This window comes from Antedon mediterranea, chromosome 7 (genome assembly GCF_964355755.1).
Source record: "Antedon mediterranea chromosome 7, ecAntMedi1.1, whole genome shotgun sequence".
NCBI lineage: Eukaryota > Metazoa > Echinodermata > Crinoidea > Comatulida > Antedonidae > Antedon > Antedon mediterranea.
This window is the reverse complement of record NC_092676.1, coordinates 5,760,536-5,781,537: the sequence shown is the minus strand read 5'-3', so window position 1 is coordinate 5,781,537 and position 21,002 is coordinate 5,760,536. Positions and strand designations below refer to the sequence as shown.

Genomic DNA, 21,002 nt, shown 5'->3' with positions numbered 1-21,002 from the left:
TTAACAATTTTCATTAAATTATTCATTGTTTAAAGATATTAATAATTGTGTATTGGTCATTATTTAGGTAAATTAAATAATTATATTATTAAATACATAAAGATGATAACAAATTGTTATGATTTCCTATAAAAATAACAAAATAAACATATATTTAAGCCTGATTAAAGTATACCCAGGCCATCAGTATTTACTGACGTATATCCCAGAAACAGAACTACTTTCTATTATTATGATCCAGTCTAATTTACATTTGTTGTATTATAACCAGTCACTGTGTTATCAATTGTTGTAAAAAATCAATAGAATATTAAGATTAACAAACAATAATTAACAAACAATTATTTGATGAGATTCAATAAAAAAGTGAACTTTTTATCCCCTTATTAAAAAAAAATACCCAGAAGAGACAAGGAATTAATGTATATGAGAGTATTGAATATTATGCAATGTGTAATACAATAATACTTGTATCTGTACTTTACTTAATGTAATGTGAAAAACAAGATATATAATAATACATATTGGTTATCTTAACAGGTATTTACAGGAAAACGCTATAACTACCATAGAACCAGGTGCATTTTCTTCTTTTGCTTCATCACTTTCACGTTTGTAAGTTAACATGATTTTATAACACACTTGTGAAGCCGTAAAGGAGTTATTGCTGTAAACAAATAAAAAATAAAGTTTTTGCTGTACGATTCAATGTCAAAATGTGAGGAAGCTTTGTATTTGAATAGTTATATGTATCAGTGCTATAGGCATTACAGTACAAAACGTTAAAAAAACATACAATAATAATCAGAACTTCGAACACAAAGGATGTATTCAACCACTGAATTTGAATGGAAAACTTCGCAAACAAGTAAACAAAGAAAGTGTATTTTGTTTTCATCAGGGGTCTTGAATTTAGAATAGTGTTATGTACAGATAAATAAATTATTAATATATGTATTTATTCATTCAAATTTGTTTTACAAGGGTAGCTCTAACAGTACTACAGCAGTACAGCTGACTTGAAGAGGCCATCTTAAAAACAATACAAAAATATACAGACCACATTCAAAGATAAAGATAAAGAGGATTCATAACAGTTAAAATATACATAGTTCATGTATTTTCTTCAAGAAAAGCATACATAAACCATAGTTTGAAAACTTTACTTTTTTCAAAATGTATTAGCCTATTCTTAATTTATTTCTAATATGTTATCCTATAGATTGTTACAAAAGAACAACTTACAGAATTACAGAGATAGAACTTTTGAAGAACTGAACAATTTAAAAGAATTGTAAGTATGATAAAAGTATGAGAGATGCTCATACAAACTTATGCAGCTATTAGTATTTATTCTCTTTGCTATATGTACAGTAAATAATTTTATTGAATGTTAAATTTGTCGGTGTTTTAGTTAAGTAAGTTACATTTGATAATTTGAATGTGGTAAATGTTTTAATTATGTTCAATTTAAATAGATATATTAAAATTAATAGTTAATTCGGCTATGTTACAATCATGATATTCGATGTGTTATTATGCTTATAAACAGATAGTATTTTATTATTCTTATTTATCCGAAAGTATCATAAAAATGTACTTTCACAATTAATCTTCGACTATTCTAAACCTTTACTCATTATTTTTGGGATCGAAGAGTAACAATTTGGGCCTCCGAAAAAAATAACTATTCAAATTCATTTGCCAAGTTTACTTTACTCTCTCATAGGAAATCGGATTTTTCTCGTCTCTGTTGCCTTGTTGGTGTCATTGATGTCTGCGAACCCGTTGATGCATTTGCTTCTTGTGAAGACTTACTAAAAAGCGAAGTTCTCCGTGTATTGATGATGATCATTGGGGTGTCATCAGTCATTGGAAATTTGATTGTCATCATATCACGAAAGTTTAAAAAGGATAATGATTCAGGTAACAATGTAAATAAGGTTCAAACCACACTCATTACTAATCTTGCCGTGTCTGACTTGCTAATGGCTGTCTACTTAATCATCATTGCGAGTGTGGATGTACACTATCGTGGACGGTATGCCAAAGTTGCAAGGGATTGGAAGAGCAGTTTCCTTTGCAGCTTTGCCGGGGCAATTTCTACACTCTCTGGGCAATGCTCAGTGTTTACACTGATGCTGCTGAGTGTGGATCGAGCTATTAACATTGTTAATCCATTTAGTACGAAACGCCTCAATCGTACAAAATGTCGAATCATTATCGGCTTCGCATGGCTTTTCTGGATTGTGCTGAGTTTTCTTCCAATAACAGATATTTCATATTTTGGGGATAATTACTATGGCAAAGAGAGTGTGTGCCTCGCACTACCTCTGACAAAAAGTCATTGGCAAGGCTGGGAGTATGCAGTCGCCATGTTTGTTGTATTTAACGGAATCGGGTTCATTGTAATAACAGTGAGCTACCTCGTAATCTTCTTATCGGTTAAGAGATCGGGGGCCACTGTCAATAGACGACAGATGAGGAAAGAACAGTTGAAAATGGCGAGGAAACTAGGCTTAATAGTTTTCACAGATTTCTGTTGCTGGGGTCCGATTATAGTAATGGCAATTGGTTCTGAGATGGGTTGGATGACAATTCCTGATGACATATATGTTTGGGCGGCGACATTCATCATCCCCATCAACTCCTCAGTCAATCCTTATCTTTACACAATTGTATATATGTTTAAGTGCAAAGTGCGTCAACCGGCAGTTGTACAGATTCCACTTAATACATTGTAATTTAATTGTATTGTGCAAACTCTACACTTTGGTCTTGTTTTTGCCTATTAAATGTTCATTTATTGTATTCATGTAATCTTTAGCACCCGCTTTGGGATTTAAATGTGTTATATATTTTATAACAATGGTTTAAATTTATTGTAATCTATTTCAAATATTATACAGAACGTTAAGTTAAAATTTTCAAACACTGTTCGTTTATATCTTAGGATTTTATCAGTCCTATATACGTTCACTGGTTTATAACAATACACTTGATAAATTATTTAATGTCTTTTAATTTCTCGAGTTAACCTATCAAGTTGTTTGACATCTGTAAAAACGATATTTATTTGCTTAACGTTTAAATACGCATATGACAAGTAAATAATATTATGGAAGTATCAAATTTTTTTACATTGTTTCTAAATCAATTTTATTTAACACTTTACTTATACTGTACTAAGACAATTTAAATTTAACCAGATATGGTGATGATTGTATGTTAGATAGGTATGAAAAGAACAATGTGATAAAACGTGAATTAAATTTAAGCTAAAAACTTAAACATACATTCTTAATAATGATTAATTATTTTGAATATCTGATCACAATGTGTTGAATTTCCTCGATTGAAGTTTAATTGTATTTTGTATACATTATAAGTGAGTTTGTGAATCTTTATTTGTTTGAAAATTTGTGCACAAAAACGAATACTTTTTGACAAAGTTGTTTTAAATTGGTAAAAATTGGTTCTGAAGTATGCAATGTACCATTGAGTAAAGACTTAAGAAGTTAAGGCTCGATTTACTGAAATTTTCCGTTACGTAAAATAATGTGAAGATTTAGGTAGATTTAAACAATTCGACAATTTTTGTAATATTATTAATTATTTGAGGATTTAGTAGATTTAAAGAAGAAGGAATTGATTCATTTTGTTTGGTAATGTTTTGACGTACTACTTTTGTAAGATTAAGGAATTTGAAAAGTAACTTAAGGAGTATCAAACTTAAATGCGAACAACTTAAGGAGTATTTAATCAAACTTCCGATATACAGTATTATTCTGTTATTCCATTATTTATATTATGTTCTTACTTGATTGTCATTAATATTTTTATTGCTATTAAAAGCAGCATTAAGAAAATAAAGAAGAGGGCATTGTGTTATAATTTGAGTTTTCAAACAAAAACAACACAACACAGTTCGCCAAAAAACTATACATACAATATTTCTTTATCGTGAGGTTGCTCCGCCAAATGACACACACAGCTTGTTCCACACAGTATATTAAGATGTTTTCTGTCTTCTTAGTGTTGCTTTAACATACAGCTTGCAGTAACTTTTACCAACGATCGTATGCTCACTTAAATCATAGGACACAGGCTTAGTTATTTATCCGGATACCGCTTACATTATACTTCACGGAACGGAAGACGATACCGTTTTGGTAAATAATAACGACGCCGTCTTCCCTTCCGTAAAATAAAACATTAGTGTGAATGTAACTTTAGTTTGTTTCATGATATTATTAGCAGAGTGATCGATAACTTTGGTGGGTAGGTCAAGATCAATATTGAATATGTAAAACGTGGCAGGCAATATTGATAATAATGGTAAATACCGCAAATTGCACAATTTATTAAAAATAAAACGTACAGTATGCATTGTATAACTCTTTACTATACAAAATATTCTAATCTTTTATCGTCTAAAAAGTAGTAAGAAGTAAGGCATATCTCGGGTTTATTCTACAGTCGCCGTACAGATAGATTTCTTTATCATTCCATGAATGGGTTGCTATAAGCTGGTCAAAATCAGAACGCTAGTGATAATATTCATAATCGTTTTGATTTTCACGATCAACCTTACAACTTAATGGGCAACATTAACTATTGGAAGTTTCTGCTGCATATCATCAATATACGGTATACAATATACAAATGTAAATGTTCAAATGTTGACAAAATTATGAAATGTTATGTGTACACGTTTTAGAGATACTCGAGATACAAAAACGTAGGAGAAGGAAAGGATGATAATATACAATAAGAAACAGGACAGTAACAAGGAGTTAACTATAACTTCTTATATAAAAAAACTCCTTATTAAAATTATAATAATATATAAAACGTCAACAAAACAAACTTTAAACAAAGATAAAACAATCTTTGGATAAATTTGGAAGTTATATAATGAGAACTGTGTAAGCCATGCATCAATTATGGGGTCCGAACAAAATAACATTTGATAGTAAAACAAAACAGATGAAATAAACTATTACATATTATGAGGTTATACGGTACAAACATAAAACAGTGTTTAAATAATCCTTTACTATTAAATATGTATTGTCCCCAAAAACATGAAAAATGAAGATTACTTAAATAAGACTTTTATTTATTTTGTAGTTTTAATAAAGTTAATCACTTCAGTAGAAAAAAAAGAGGAAAAAACATTGTTTTCACTTATGAAATGACAAAATAAATGGTTATAGCCTATACAACCAAAAATCCATTGGCTGACTATTTTTGCTTTAAATTACAGTTTTTTTAGGATAAATAATTTTTTTGTTCGATCCAATTTTTGGTCAAAATGGATAACTATTATGTGACATTAAGATGGCATATTCAACCAAACATTTTTGAAAAAATTATAGGGTGACAATTACATCTTTAATAGTACTTATTAAATCGCGTATATATCGGTCTTTAATTAGCGGGAGACAAGTTATAAATTTATAAACGTATAGCAGAAGATTAATTTTTTAAGAGTTACAAGCAGCCAGGAATTGAAAAACAAAACAAGAAAGGCGTAAAGAGTTATGAACATAACAGTAAAGTTATCATTTTTCTTATAAACGTCAACACAGCGTATATCCGGGGTGCGATTTTTTTTTTCGTACATAAGTTGGGGACCCCATCGTGAAACGTCACAAAATAAGCATGAATAATTCATCAGTTAAATTTTCTTGTTCCGTGTGCACCCAAGCGTATAGCAACAAGAAGTGATTACACAAGTGCGGTACGATTCTAGGCCTATCTCCGCTGATTTCATAATAGAATAGCGGAGTTTTGTGTGTCTCTAAACCCCTGTATATTCTAGTAGTAGCTGTGTGGGTGTGTGTGACTTGTGTATTTGGGCTATGTCCAATTACTACTTAGTTTAATGTTTTGCCTAGCTGTCGATTAGCCTCGACACATTTTGCATAGTGGACGTGTGTGTGAAGAAGAGTGCGCGAAGGCAATCACGTGAATTGACCTAGAATCCTAGTCCTATTATTGTAGAAAGAATCGTATTATTGTTGTTCCGTGTGCACCCAAGCGTTCTTGGACATAGCCCAAAGAAAGCTTAGACCCACAAGAATAAAGAATGTGTATAATGTGTGTACTGTATTTTTTAAATTCTGCTATCAATTATCAAACAATATGCAATGTACTCAAAGGAACTTTAAAAATGCGCGTATATGAACACATGAGATGGGAAGATTTGACCCACGAGAATAAAAAAATGTATTTTTGTGTAATGTTTATTGTTTAATTTTGCTGACTTATTACTCGGATTGTGTCATACCAAAGATAGTGTAACTATCTTTGGTCATACCTAACACACACACACACACACGTCACACACATCCACACAGCTACTACTAGAATAGACATGGGTTTAGAGACTAATAATTAGGCCTAATAGTATCAATAGAAACTATAATTTTAACACGTAATTCTTTAGTAATAAATTATATTAAAAACACCATAAACTAAAGGCCGATTATTTCGACAATCCACACAAAACGCCGCTATTCTTCAACAGCGGAGATAGGCCCAGAATCGTACCGCACTTGTGTAATCACTTCTTGTTGCTATACGCTTGGGTGCACACGGAACAAGAAAATTTAACTGATGAATTATTCATGTTTATTTTGTGACGTTTCATGAGGGGGTCCCCAACTTATGTACGAAAAAAAAAATCGCATCCGGGGTAGGGGTGGTTAAGCCAATACAATACAAAATATCAAAGTACACACGTACTTATTTCCAACAGGATCGGAATATCATCACCTATAAAAGATTAACATAGGAAAGCTCGTAAGAACTATAAAGAAAATAATGTAATTGAAAAGATATTTACAATTTTAACTAATAGTACACAAATCCGGGATTTTCAAAACAAAATCTCAAATCTGTAGCATGAAAAAGACGAACAATTTGAATTCAATATCGATTTAAAGTTGTGACATATGAAAATGATAATGATGTTAGTGCATTGTTATCAATTATGCACATAGCAAAATGGCTTTGATAATGACCTTAACATATTTCACTAACAAATTCACATGTTTCTGCTTACATTTTATTGGCTGAATCTTCATTTACCGTTGTCAGTCGTTGATTGGCTGACGTGGCAATGGCGTTCCACCTGCATATTTTTAACTTTGTTTACAACGATCGATACTTCATCAAATCCAAAGAAGAGTTAAATTAATTTAACTCTTCCCTGATCAAATCCATTATGTTATATATGCGTAATTCATAATAACACCTACATCTATATTAGAAATACACATGTGATTGTTATACCTGCGTCACATTTATTTCTTACACTTATTTACACTTTTATTTCTGTTAATTTGAGCTCCTGCTTACCAATCAGTTTTATTTACTTTTAACTACTTCCCTATTTTACCGTCATTTTAATCGTCATAAGCTTGCTTTATATAGATATGAATCAAAAAGTGCAATAATGTAACTCCCTCTATATATCATTAAGATGTATTGTCCCTTGAAACACAAAAAAATGAAAAAAAAAATATTCTAAATTTAAATTGGCCATATCAAAGTAATATATAAAGTTATTCACTTTAAGTCGAAAATTCGAGCCAAAAACAACAGTTTACGTAATTAACAGGTAAATTAATTAGATTACATTTCGTCTGAGAAATCGTCGAAGCGAAAGTAAACAAAGATTTCAAACCATGAGTATGCATTATGCATGATGCTAATTAGGATTGTTTACAACTCACCACGGTTGAGAAGGTGTTTTCACACATATCGCGAGGAAGTTTTATGATTATGCATACAGAGTAGCCAAACAAGCGCATTGCATTATGGGATATGTTTTGATTGAAAACTTTGACTGGAAGTCAAAGTTATTTTTTGAACAAAAAAACATCTGTATTTCGGTTAAATTATTTATTTTTAGACAAATTTTTGGTGAAATTTAATAACTATTATGATACTTCAAAATGACCCACTTTTTTTCGAAATAAAAAAAAAAATTTTTTTTTGGAATTAGTCAAAGGGACAATACATACAATACAATAATTATATCATATTATAGTGTTAATAATTTTGTTCATTCATTGTTTTCCAACTGTGCAGATACCACCTTCCCACATGTTTTTTGTTATGTTATTCGCTTAGGTCCAATTTAATTATGATTTAAAGAAAATTCTTTTATGGTTTAAAGTTTGTATACTTTACTTTCATTGGCCATTAAGGCCTACAACTCTTTTTTAAAACCCTTAACATTTGAAGGGTATCCATCTCTATCGGATGTGCTAAATATATTATTAAACACAGTATCAAATACCAAACAGCTAATTATGAAAATAACACACTTGTTACTGATACTGATAGCTTAATTATTATACCTATTAACATAACGATCTGATTGAAGTTATTCTTTCCTTGGAGGTAGATTGTATTATATACGCGATTTACTAAGTACTATTAAAGATGTAATTGTCTCCCTCAAAATATATTTTTTCAAAATATAAGTCATTTACCAAGTAAGTAATAACGTAATGTTATTAGTGTGAATGTTGAGATACTTGGATGGAGTCCAACGCACTCTCGTCGTTAATGTAAACATACTTCACCCAGTTATTTCATGCTCTATGATATCTATATTCAATATAGAGTAAACGTTTAAACGTACAACACAAATAATAAATTATGAAAATCATGAAATAAATAAATGTATGCAAACTTATAACACAGTACAAACAAAGAGAATTAATTGAAAAAGATTAAAATATCAAAATCTCCCCTCTGATTAATAATGGAACGATCAATAATTTAGTAAATCTGAGTTTTTTCGCAATTGAAAAGTAAATCTTGAAATCGACACCCTTGCTAGACACACCCAGTCTAGATTCTACCTACATAATCGACACCCTTGCTGGACACACCAAGCCTAGATTATACCGACATAATCGACACCCTTGCTAGACACACCCAGCCTAGATTATACTTATACTTATCTCTATTTTTAAACTTAGCACTTTTCAACAATTATGAGTAACACGGGTCCATGTGTTTTAAAAATCTTGTGCTCATATAATATGGATAAAATATTATAAAATATTAACAACTCAGAATTTTATTAATGCATCCGGTGACTGTATCTAAATGTTTAATATTTAAAAAAGTTTAATAAATACAGGTAAATGAAGATATGAAACAAAGTATATTGTTCATATGCTGAGTGGACTCGCAGAAGTAAAGTTTATTAAATTGATTACGAGTGAATTGAGTTAAGAAGATGTTCATCTTAAAAGGAATCATATTACTATTGTATTGTTATATTGGTTGTATTACCTTGTTATCGCTGTGACAGTGGCAGCGATGGTGGCAGTGAAAGTGATTATAGTAGTATTGAATTTATCAACTCAACTGATGTTAACTTTACAATTTATCAAGTCATCGAGTCTGACTATGATAATATTACTATCGCATGGAATAGTGATACCCTTCCCGGTATGATTGCTTCATTCTTTAAATTTACGTTATGTTGATAGGTATAATAATTATGCTATCAGTATCAGAAAGTGTGTTATTTTCATAATTAGCTGTTTGGTATTTGATACTGTGTCTAATAATATATTTAGCCCTTTCTTTGAAAATAGGCTCTATATTATACAAAATGTTTTGTTAGTTTTTAAAAAAACAGTATAGTGGGGTGCCTTAAGGGGAAAAAATGATCAAAAACGTTACACGGATGACAAAGTTTTCATTTTTTGCACATATGTTCACTTGGACATACAGATTAAAAAAATCATTGTAGCCAAGAAAAAAAATGTATTTTATGACCATATTTGGAGTATTTTCAAAATGGTTGCCAAAACAAAATGAAGGTCCATATCCTAGTAACCGGTAGGGGTACAGACTTCATTTTAGTGTTAAATTGCTTAGAACACATATTTTTCTATTGATTGTTGACAGGTGGATAATTGCCAAGTGGTAAGTATTTTTATGCTTATAAAGCAGCATAAAAATACTTACCACTTGGCAATTATCCACCTGTCAACACGTTTGACTTCATAAACTTTTAGCCAATCAGAATGCCGGATTTTATGAATACTCATTTTGGAGGGAAATCTTTGTCTAGGTAATACTTTAGTAATTTATTGTATATAAAAGGGGTTCTATGGACCTTAAATAATGAAATCGTTGTTATTATTAGTATTTATTATTCTCAAATAGAAACTATTATAACAAATATTGTGATTTATTTTAACTGGTCTTTGGAATGTTAAAAAATAGATTATGTCGAAAAGGCACTGCTTCTCTATAACACTGAAGTTAGTTTTTCAATTTTTTCAATTCATCGACATTTTTATTCCATAATCAAAATAAAAACATATACAAATACAATACAAATAATAAGATAATGGAATGGGATACAAAATAAGCACAAGTGCTTTAAGCATGTAACCCTAACAAAAAGATCAAACAATCAGTACAAACAAAAAGAACAAACCAAAATAACATAATGTGATTTACTTAACTTAAATATTTCTATTGTTATAATATTGCTTTAATCTCTGTTTAAACAAACTTAAAGTGGGGGATTGTTTTATATAGTCTGTTAAATTGTTCCAAATATGTGTTCCTTGGTAGGAAATACATTGCTGTCCGACTTTGGTGCGTTTTAGTTGTGGACAGTAGTTTGACCTGTTTCTAGTTGAGTAATTATGGAATGAGGCAGATGTACTAAGTTAGTTGTAGTTGTGATATAAAACAAAATTTAAGTCAAAAGTTAATATCATTACCTCTGGTCAATTGACAAATTCAGTCATTACCTTAATTAATACAAAAATATACATTTTTGACAATTTAAGCCCAATATTTTGATGTTATGCGCATTCGGTAACGAAATTTGAGGTTATCGGGTCAAAGGTTAATATTATGATTTCCAGTCACTTTTGGGAAAAATAGTTCGTTAGACCAAATAAACATGTATATTGTGAATATTTTAAGACCAACCTCATGTTTTTACGGTCAGTAGTCGAGATATGACCATATTAGGGTCAAAGGTCACAATTCCGGAAATGATGATTCCGGCCATTTTCTAATAAAATGTTGTATTAAAGTGGATAGAAACATATGTGTTCTAAGCAATTTAACACTAAAATGAACTCTGTACCCTACCGGTTACTAAGATATGAACCATCATTTTGTTTTGGCGGCCATTTTTTAAAATACTCCAAATATGGTCATAAAATAATTTTGTTTTCTTGGCTACAGTGATTTTTTTAATCTGTATGCCCAAGTGAACATATGGGCAAAATTTGAAAACGTTGTCATCCGTGTAACGTTTTTGACCTTAAGGCACCTCACTAGTAGGACTACACTATTATTAAACTTCGAAGGCAATCTGATTAAATTCATAATTTTAATTTTTAACTTTTGCTTTTATTCTGTACTATACAGTATTTATTTTTATGTTAACTCTACTGTGATTGTTAATTTAATTTACTAGATGGTACGCTCGCTTCGCTCGCGTACCTTCTAGGTCGTGCCCACAGATGGTTCTTGAATACATAATAATTTCAGCGTTAAAAAATTGGCGATTTCAAATGTACGTACCGCAGGAACGAATAAATAGACACTTTGATTTATGTACTCAACTAAAATTAGCACCCTGGGAATTCCTTCCGCAAGAGAAACTGTTTAAAATTGTTTAAGTCAAATTTAAACAAACTTAATAAGTTGTGTTTTGTATGTGGCATTAGGGTTGAGGGATGGGGAAGAGGATGGGTGCAAGGAGGAACAATTTTTAAATATATTCTTTATCCATTTAGTAAGGAAATATTAATTGTTTTCATGTTTTACAAATAATATACCACTAAACACAGTAAAACATTGCGATGTAATACTTTGTTGAAACTATCACCGTCCTAGTCGATTCAAAGTGTACAGTACATGTAACGATACATCACTACGACGTGTATATGTTTATAATGTAAAACAATTTGTGAAAACCACCTCTATTCGGGGCAAATCATAAATTCGATTTAATCGTCAATAAATATTAAATTTTCTAACTCAACTTAATTAGTTACTACTACTACTCATGCCAGTGAGGGAAGGGTGATGATGTGGGTGGTTTAACTGCAATAATAAAGATTTGTACATAATATACGGCGACTGAAAACGCTAGCTCATTATCCGTTAAAAAAAATCTATATCCAACCTCTGCAGTACAGATTGAAAAAAAAAATGGATCGAATTTCTGTTATGAGTATACAGTACTTGCCTTTACGACGCCTCAGGGAATAGACACTTGTGTGTGGAACAGAGAAAAACTTGTCGAACAGAGATTGGAATGTTCCATTCATCGCAAATCAATACATTTGTATAAACGTATATTAAATCTATCAAAATAGTATTTTTTAAAGAAAATCGGCCTGTCTTCAACATTATGATACTGTACTCGAGCTGTTCAACCCGTTTTCAGCCATTAAAAACAATTATCGTAGGAGGAGATAGGAAAATGCGAATCATCCTCGTATTATTGTATGCGGGTATTTTTCCATGGACATTCATTAGAAAATGTATACCACGATTGGAAAACACCCCTATTTGGGGCAGATCGTTGAACCTAAATTCGTTTTAATCGTCAATAACTAATTATCTAACTTAATTTAATTAGTAAACATGGTTACATCTGGTGGTTAAAATCAGTACCGAAAGTACGAACCAACTGTATATACCATCGAGTAAAAATTCTAGAAGTAAGGCGCGATTTACCGAATTTTGCCCTTACGTATACATGTAACGATACATCACTACGACGTGTATATGTTTATAATGTAAAACAATTTGTGAAAACCACCTCCATTCGGGGCAAATCATAAATTCGATTTAATCGTCAATAAATATTAAATTATCTAACTCAACTTAATTAGTTACTACTACTACTCATGCCAGTGAGGGAAGGGTGATGATGTGGGTGGTTTAACTGCAATAATAAAGATTTGTACATAATATAGGGCGACTGAAAACGCTAGCTCATTATCCGTTAAAAAAATCTATCTCCAACCTCTGCAGTACAGATTGAAAAAAAAAATGGATCGAATTTCTGTTATGAGTATACAGTACTTGCCTTTACGACGCCTGAGGGAATAGACACTTGTGGAACAGAGAAAAACTTGTCGAACAGAGATTGGAATGTTCCATTCATCGCAAATCAATACATTTGTATAAACGTTTAAATCTATCAAAATAGTATTTTTTAAAGAAAATCGGCCTGTCTTCAACATTATGATACTGTACTCGAGCTGTTCAACCCGTTTTCAGCCATTAAAAACAATTATCGTAGGAGGAGATAGGAAAATGCGAATCATCCTCGTATTATTGTATGCGGGTATTTTTCCATGGACATTCATTAGACAATGTATACCACGATTGGAAAACACCCCTATTTGGGGCAAATCGTTGAACCTAAATTCGTTTTAATCGTCAATAACTAATTATCTAACTCAATTTAATTAGTAAACAGGGTTACATCAGGTGGTTAAAATCAGTACCGAAAGTACGAACCAACTGTATATACCATCGAGTAAAAATTCTAGAAGTAAGTTATTTTCCGTGCAAACATTTCATTTATTATTTAAAATGGAATAAAAAATATATATAATATGTATTTTAAAATATATAATAATGATTATATTAATTATTATTATTATTATTTTTTTTTATTAATACTTTATATTTTTAACACACTTTATTTTGCCTACTTAAAATATACACATCAGCATGTACTCTGTAGAAAATATCATTGACTGAAAAACTATAAAAATAATTAAAAATGTATACCGAAAATAAAAGCTGACATATCAAACAGCTTGAATATTGTAATTGTTAATGTACATTGTGTTTTCTTTAAAGGTATTTGAGGAATAACATAATAAGTACATTGCCAGCCAATGTATTTGATAGATTGACAGCATTGACATGGCTGTAAGTATTTTGCTCATATTAATTTCTTTGTTTAATTTGATTTAAAAAGAAATACGGTAATATATTAAGTTATAATAATGTATGATATACATTTAATCATCTTATAATGTAAACATTTATACAAACAGTAAAGATTTTAAAAGCATTAGTAAAATAACATTATCAATAAATTGAGAAAACTGAAAGTATTTTGCTCATATTAATTATTAAATATGTATTGTGCTCCAAAAACCATAAAAAATGAGGATAAATAAAAAAAGAATTTTTTATTATTATTGACATTAAAATGGCATATTCAACAACAACATGTTTTTTTTTTTAAATTGTTTAAGGGGTGCAATATTTAATTTTTTGTTTAATTTATTTTTTAAATAGATAATTTATATGAATTGTATGCATTGTATCATTTCATTATGTGATCAATACATCATCAATATATTTTTTAAATCATTTGTAAAATATTCAACAATTATTCTTTTTTTTTAATTAAAAATAATAATAATTGATCCTTGGGCATTATTTAAAAGGATATTCATCGTCATCGTCATCATCATCATCATCATCATCATCATTATTATTGTTGTCGTCGTCGTCGTCAAAAAAAAAAGAAAATTTAAAATAAAAAGTTGACATATCAAAATGAATATTGCAATTTGTACTGTAGGCCTACATTGTTTTGCTAATATTCATTTTATCTATATAGGCCTATAAATTATGGTTAATTCTGACGTACAAATCTCCGCCTTGGATACCTACATTATCTATCTTAGATGTACCGCGAAACGTAGATTTGATAAAATTGTTTTCAGTACTACGCTATTGTTCCATTTTTATCTTTTACAACGACAAAATTTTGCGTAACCTATCGAAATTTGTGGATATCACAGGGTTATTTTGTTTTCACACACTCGCGCTGTTCAACGGGATTCCGGGTCCGTCACTTCCGGCAACATGGCCGTTGGTGGCGACATTCAATATTAAATACAAAATATTAATTAATTAATTAATCAATTAATTTGTTTTAGATATTTAACTAATCAGTTATATTGATTTAAGAAATTTACTTTACGTGAACTACAATTTATTTAGTAATTTAACTATTATTGAAGGCCTTTACTTTTACGTGAACTACAATGTAAATTTAGCGATTCAACTGAATCGATCGTGAACTACAATTTATTTGTTTTAGATATTCAACTAATCAATTATAAAGGCCTTTACTTTACGTGAAATACAATTTGTTTTATCAATTTAACTAATTATTTATGCTATTTAGGTGCGATTCAATTTTACTATAGGAGGCTAATTGAACTAATTATTTATGCTATTTATTAATCATTTAATCAAATTTAGGTGCGATTCAATGTTACTATAGGAGGCCTGGTATGCCTACCAGGGAAACACCTTCACTGTTTATATTATCGATTATTTCTGTTGCTTGCTCTATTTACAATTATAAATGGTGTCTACTACGACCGATATATAAGTACGCTACGAAAGTTGTTATTTGATCATTTTTATGGCGCGCCAAGCTGTCATTTATTCGGAAATAAAGATATCTTAGTTTAAAACTAAGATATCTCTATCAATAGAGATATCTCTATTAAAAACTAAGATATCTCTATTAAAAACTAAGATATCTCTATTTAAAACTAAGATATATTAGTTTTTAATAGAGATATCTCTATTAACAGAGATATCTCTATATCTTTATTAATAGAGATATCTCTTTTAAAACTAAGATATCTCTATTAAAATTAAGATATCTTAGTTTTTAATAGAGATATCTCTATTAACAGAGATATCTCTATTAATAGAGATATCTATTTAAAACTAAGATATCTCTATTAATAGAGATATCTCTATTAACAGAGATATCTCTATTAATAGAGATATCTATTTAAAACTAAGATATCTCTATTAATAGAGATATCTCTATTAATAGAGATATCTTAGTTTTGTTTCCGGTTCAGTGTTTTATGGGTAATACGATTTTCTTTCTGTGACTGAGGTAAGGTCAAGTTCCTATATTGTTAACAATATCTTATCGCAGTCCCAGTTGTGAGGCTATAATGAAATAAAATGGAACAGAGGCAGAAACAGAATGTTTGAGAAAAAATGATGAGCACATAAACACTTTCCATAAAGATAAAAACCATTGTATTTGATCACTATTTAATTATGGATGATAGCAGTTTCTATATGTACAATTTTGAATAAGTTTTCGTGAAATAGCTTGCTGGATAATGCCGATCATTTTTAATGGTAAAACAAAATTGAAATACATCTAGTTTTCTAGAAATTTCACACTTATTTATCTGGTTCGCGGTCAATGCCTAGACAATTGTTTATAAAATACGTGTTATTCCAGATACAGTCAGTGGGGAGGAGTAGAAGATGTAGATGAAGATAATTGTTATCTCAATGTTTGTAAAACGAAAAATAAATATAAACGTGAACACGTCGATACTCATTGCAATGAAACCGACTATCGTCATTTTGAGCTGTCTTATTTTGTACAATATACTATTAATCGGAAAGGGAAGAAATACTAGTTCGGAGAGAGTGCACCACATATTTATTAATTATTTATTTCGTTTTCTTTCAGTAGGGTAGAAATAATATAAAAACTGCTCTTCCGAGGGGCCCTACGACATGCACAATTCGTTTTCTTATAGTAGTGTAACCCTCTCAATCAGAATGAGTAATAATATAGGCCTAACATATCTAACCATTATAAATAAATTATTCCTTTTTAAAGATAATAAAAATAATTACTCGATCTGCCATTATTTAACGAGATCTAATTATTATTTTATTAAATACATTAAAGATGATAACAAATATTTAGAATTTCCTATAAAAATTGTATTTATATGAGAATAAAACTTTCTTATTTTTACACTTTATTTTAGCCTAATTAAAGTATACTCATCAGTATTTACTATGAAGATTTTTGTCCCTATCATTGACTGAAAGACGATAACATAATGTATATGAAAATAATAGTTGACAAACAGCTTTAATATTGTAATTTTTACTGTACATTGTTTTACTTTGAAGGGATTTGGGGCGTAACCAAATAAGTACATTGCCAGCCAATGTATTTGATAGATTGACAGGACTGACATGGCTGTAAGTATTTTGACTCATATTAATTCCTTCGTTGTATTTGTTTTTAAATAAATAATAAAACAATTCATAATAGTAGTAACATTATTTAACCATTATTAATAAATTATTCATTTTTAAAGATTATCAATAATTGTTAATTGATCATTATTTAAAGAGATTTAATTAAATACATAAAAATGATAAATACATTAAGATGATAATAAATATTTAGAATTTACTATAGAATGATAATAAATAACACATTATTATTGTAACAGTTAATTTTTGCCTAATTAAAAGTACTCATCAGCATTTACTATGTAGATAATGTCCCTACCATTGACTGAAAGACTATTAAAATAGTTCAAAATGTATATGAAAAATAAAGTTGACATATCAAACAGCTTGAATATTGTAACTGTTACTGTACATTATTTTTACTTTGAAGGGATTTGGGGCGTAACCAAATAAGTACATTGCCAGCCAATGTATTTGATAGATTGACAGCACTGACAGAACTGTAAGTATTTTGCTCATATTAATTCCTTCGTGTAATTTGTTTTTAAATACATAATCAAATAATTCATAATACTGAATATTAAGCTGTAACATTATTTAATCATACTTATTAAATTATTCATTTTTTAAAGATTATCAATAATTGTTAATTGATCATTATTTAAAGAGATTTAATTAAATACATAAAAATGATAAATACATTAAGATGATAATAAATATTTAGAATTTACTATAGAATGTGATAATAAATAACACATTATTATTGTAACAGTTAATTTTTGCCTAATTAAAAGTACTCATCAGCATTTACTATGTAGATAATGTCCCTATCATTGACTGAAAGATTATTAAAATAATTCAAAAATGTATATGAAAACAAAAGTTGACATATCAAACAACTTGAATATTGTAATTGTTACTGTACATTGTTTTTACTTTGAAGGGATTTGTACAGTAACAAAATAAGTACATTGCCAGCCAATGTATTTGATAGATTGACAGCACTGACACACCTGTGAGTATTTTGACTCATATTGATTCCTTCGTTTAATTTGTTTTTAAATAAATAATAAAACAATTCATAACAGTAGTAACATTATTTATCCCTTATTAATAAATTATTCATTTTTTAAAGATTATCAATAATTGTTCATTGATCATTAATTAAAGAGATTTAATTAAATGCATAAAAATGATAAATACATTAAGATGATAATAAATATTTAGAGTTTGCTATAGAATTTGTGATAATGAGAATACCACATTATTATTTTAAGAGTTAATTTTTGCCTAATTAAAGAATACTCATCAGCATTTACTATGTAGATAATGTCTCTATCACTGACTGAAAGACTATACAAAATAATTCAAAAATGTATATCGAAAATAAAAGTTGAGATTCTAAACAGCTTGAATATTGTAATTGTTACTGTACCTTTATTTTACTTTGAAGGTATTTGTACAGTAACCAAATAAGTACATTGCCAGCCAATGTATTTGATAGATTGACAGCACTGACACACCTGTAAGTATTTTGACTCATATTAATTCCTTCGTTAAATTTGTTTTTAAATAAATAATAAAACAATTCATAATAGTAGTAACATTATTTAACCATTATTAATAAATTATTCATTTTTAAAGATTATCAATAATTGTTAATTGATCATTATTTAAAGAGATTTAATTAAATACATAAAATTGATAAATACATTAAGATGATAAATATTTAGAATTTTCTATAGAATTTATGATAATGAGAATAACACATTATTATTTTAAGAGTTAATTTTTGCCTAATTAAAGAATACTTATCAACATTTACTATGTAGATAATGTCCCTATCATTGACTGAAAGACTATTACAATCATTCCAAATGTATTTCGAAAATAAAAGTTGACATATCAAACAGCTTGAATATTGTAATTGTTACTGTACCTTTCTTTTATTTTGAAGGTATTTGTACAGTAACCAAATAAGTACATTGCCAGCCAATGTATTTGATAGATTGACAGCACTGACACACCTGTAAGTATTTTGACTCATATTGATTCCTTCGTTGAATTTGTTTTTAAATAAATAATAAAATAATTTATGATACTGAATATTATGCGGTAACATTTAACCATTATTAATAAATTATTTATTTTTTAAAGATTATCAATAATTTTTCATTGGTCATTATTTAAAGAGATTTAATTAAATACATAAAAATGATAAATACATTAGGATGATAATAAATATTTTGAATTTTCTATAGAATTTGTGATAATGAGAATAACACATTATTATTTTAACAGTTAATTTTTGCCTAATTAAAGAATACTTATCAGCATTTACTGTAGATAATGTCCCTATCATTGACTGAAAGACTATTACAATTATTCAAAATGTATTTCGAAAATAAAAGTTGACATTTCAAACAACTTGAATATTGTAGTTGTTACTGTACCTTTCTTTTATTTTGAAGGACTTTGAACTGGAACCAAATAAGTACATTGCCAGCCAATGTATTTGATAGATTGACAGCACTGACACACCTGTAAGTATTTTGACTCATATTGATTCCTTCGTTGAATTTGTTTTTAAATAAATAGTAAAATAATTTATAATACTGAATATTATGCGGTAACATTTAACCATTATTAATAAATTATTTATTTTTTAAAGATTATCAATAATTTTTCATTGGTCATTATTTAAAGAGATTTAATTAAATACATAAAAATGATAAATACATTAAGATGATAATAAATATTTTGAATTTTCTATAGAATTTGTGATAATGAGAATAACACATTATTATTTTAACAGTTAATTTTTGCCTAATTCAAGAATACTCATCAGCATTTACTGTGTATATAATGTCCCTATCATTGACTGAAAGACTATTACAATCATTCCAAATGTATTTCGAAAATAAAAGTTGACATATCAAACAGCTTAAATATTGTAATTGTTACTGTACATTGTTTTTACTCTGAAGGGATTTGGTGGGTAACCAAATAAGTACATTGCCAGCCAATGTATTTGATAGATTGACAGCATTGACAGAGCTGTAAGTATCTTGACTCATATTAATTCCTTCGTTTAATTTGTTTTAAAATAAATAATAAAATAATTTATAATACTGAATATTATGCAGTAACATTATTTAACCATTATTAGTCGCGTGGACGCGACTCTATAGTTCCCTATGTCGGTCGGTCGGTCTGTCGGTCTGTCGGTCCGGTATCACTATGCATTTTATTACGCAACTTATGGCTGTTGGCCTTTATTTATTTATTTATTTATTTATTTTATTTATTCAGGTTTATACAATAAAAAACATGCAGCCCGAAGGCTGAAATTGTTGATTTACAAAAATATATATATAAATATATGGAAACAGAAACATTTAAAAAAATACAAAAATTTATACAAAATATTAAAAAATTTGAAAAAATCAGTTAAAAAAATAAAATTATGTTATGTTAAAAAGATTACAAAATTTATATACAAATGCATAGGCCAATATATGTAAATATTTATAACATAGCCATCTTCAGCGTGATCAGGTACTGTTTGAATTAAGGATTCTACTTATGGTAAGGGCAGGCGAAGTCTTAAGACGGTTAGTTCTGCAAACAGGTATATTAATTAGGGGTTTATCTACCGTGGTTGATCTAAGCTCTCTATTAATAATGCGGTAGTCGGGCAAAATAGTTCTGTACAATTCCGATTTCAAGAGCCTTTCTCCAAATTTTTGAATCAACGTCTCTCGTCTGGATGCGAGAGTGGTCATATCAGTAAGCTCAAGAGCTGAATCATACGTAAGGAAAGCGGGACCCAGAATAATACGTAAAACTCTCTTTTGCACTCTTTCAATGGTCGACATTTGGGCCTTATTGATGCTTCC

The 21,002-nt window shown here is 29.1% G+C and overlaps 2 protein-coding genes across 2 annotated transcripts in view; both read left to right on the top strand.

The window, feature by feature from the left end:
• Nucleotides 1–945: 945 nt before the first annotated feature.
• LOC140054932 (G-protein coupled receptor GRL101-like) lies at nucleotides 946–2,782 on the top strand. Its single transcript, XM_072100062.1, has 2 exons — nucleotides 946–1,294; nucleotides 1,730–2,782. Exons 1-2 carry the CDS (start codon nucleotides 1,209–1,211, stop codon nucleotides 2,742–2,744), a joined length of 1,101 nt encoding a protein of 366 aa, XP_071956163.1. The 5' UTR covers nucleotides 946–1,208; the 3' UTR covers nucleotides 2,745–2,782.
• Nucleotides 2,783–17,571: 14,789 nt separating this feature from the next.
• LOC140054912 (G-protein coupled receptor GRL101-like) overlaps nucleotides 17,572–21,002 on the top strand; it is a 31,110-nt gene continuing 27,679 nt past the window's right edge. The window contains exon 1 of the mRNA XM_072100035.1: nucleotides 17,572–17,605. The gene's annotated coding sequence lies outside the window, so the exon portion shown is untranslated. The remainder of the gene's footprint in view (nucleotides 17,606–21,002) is intronic.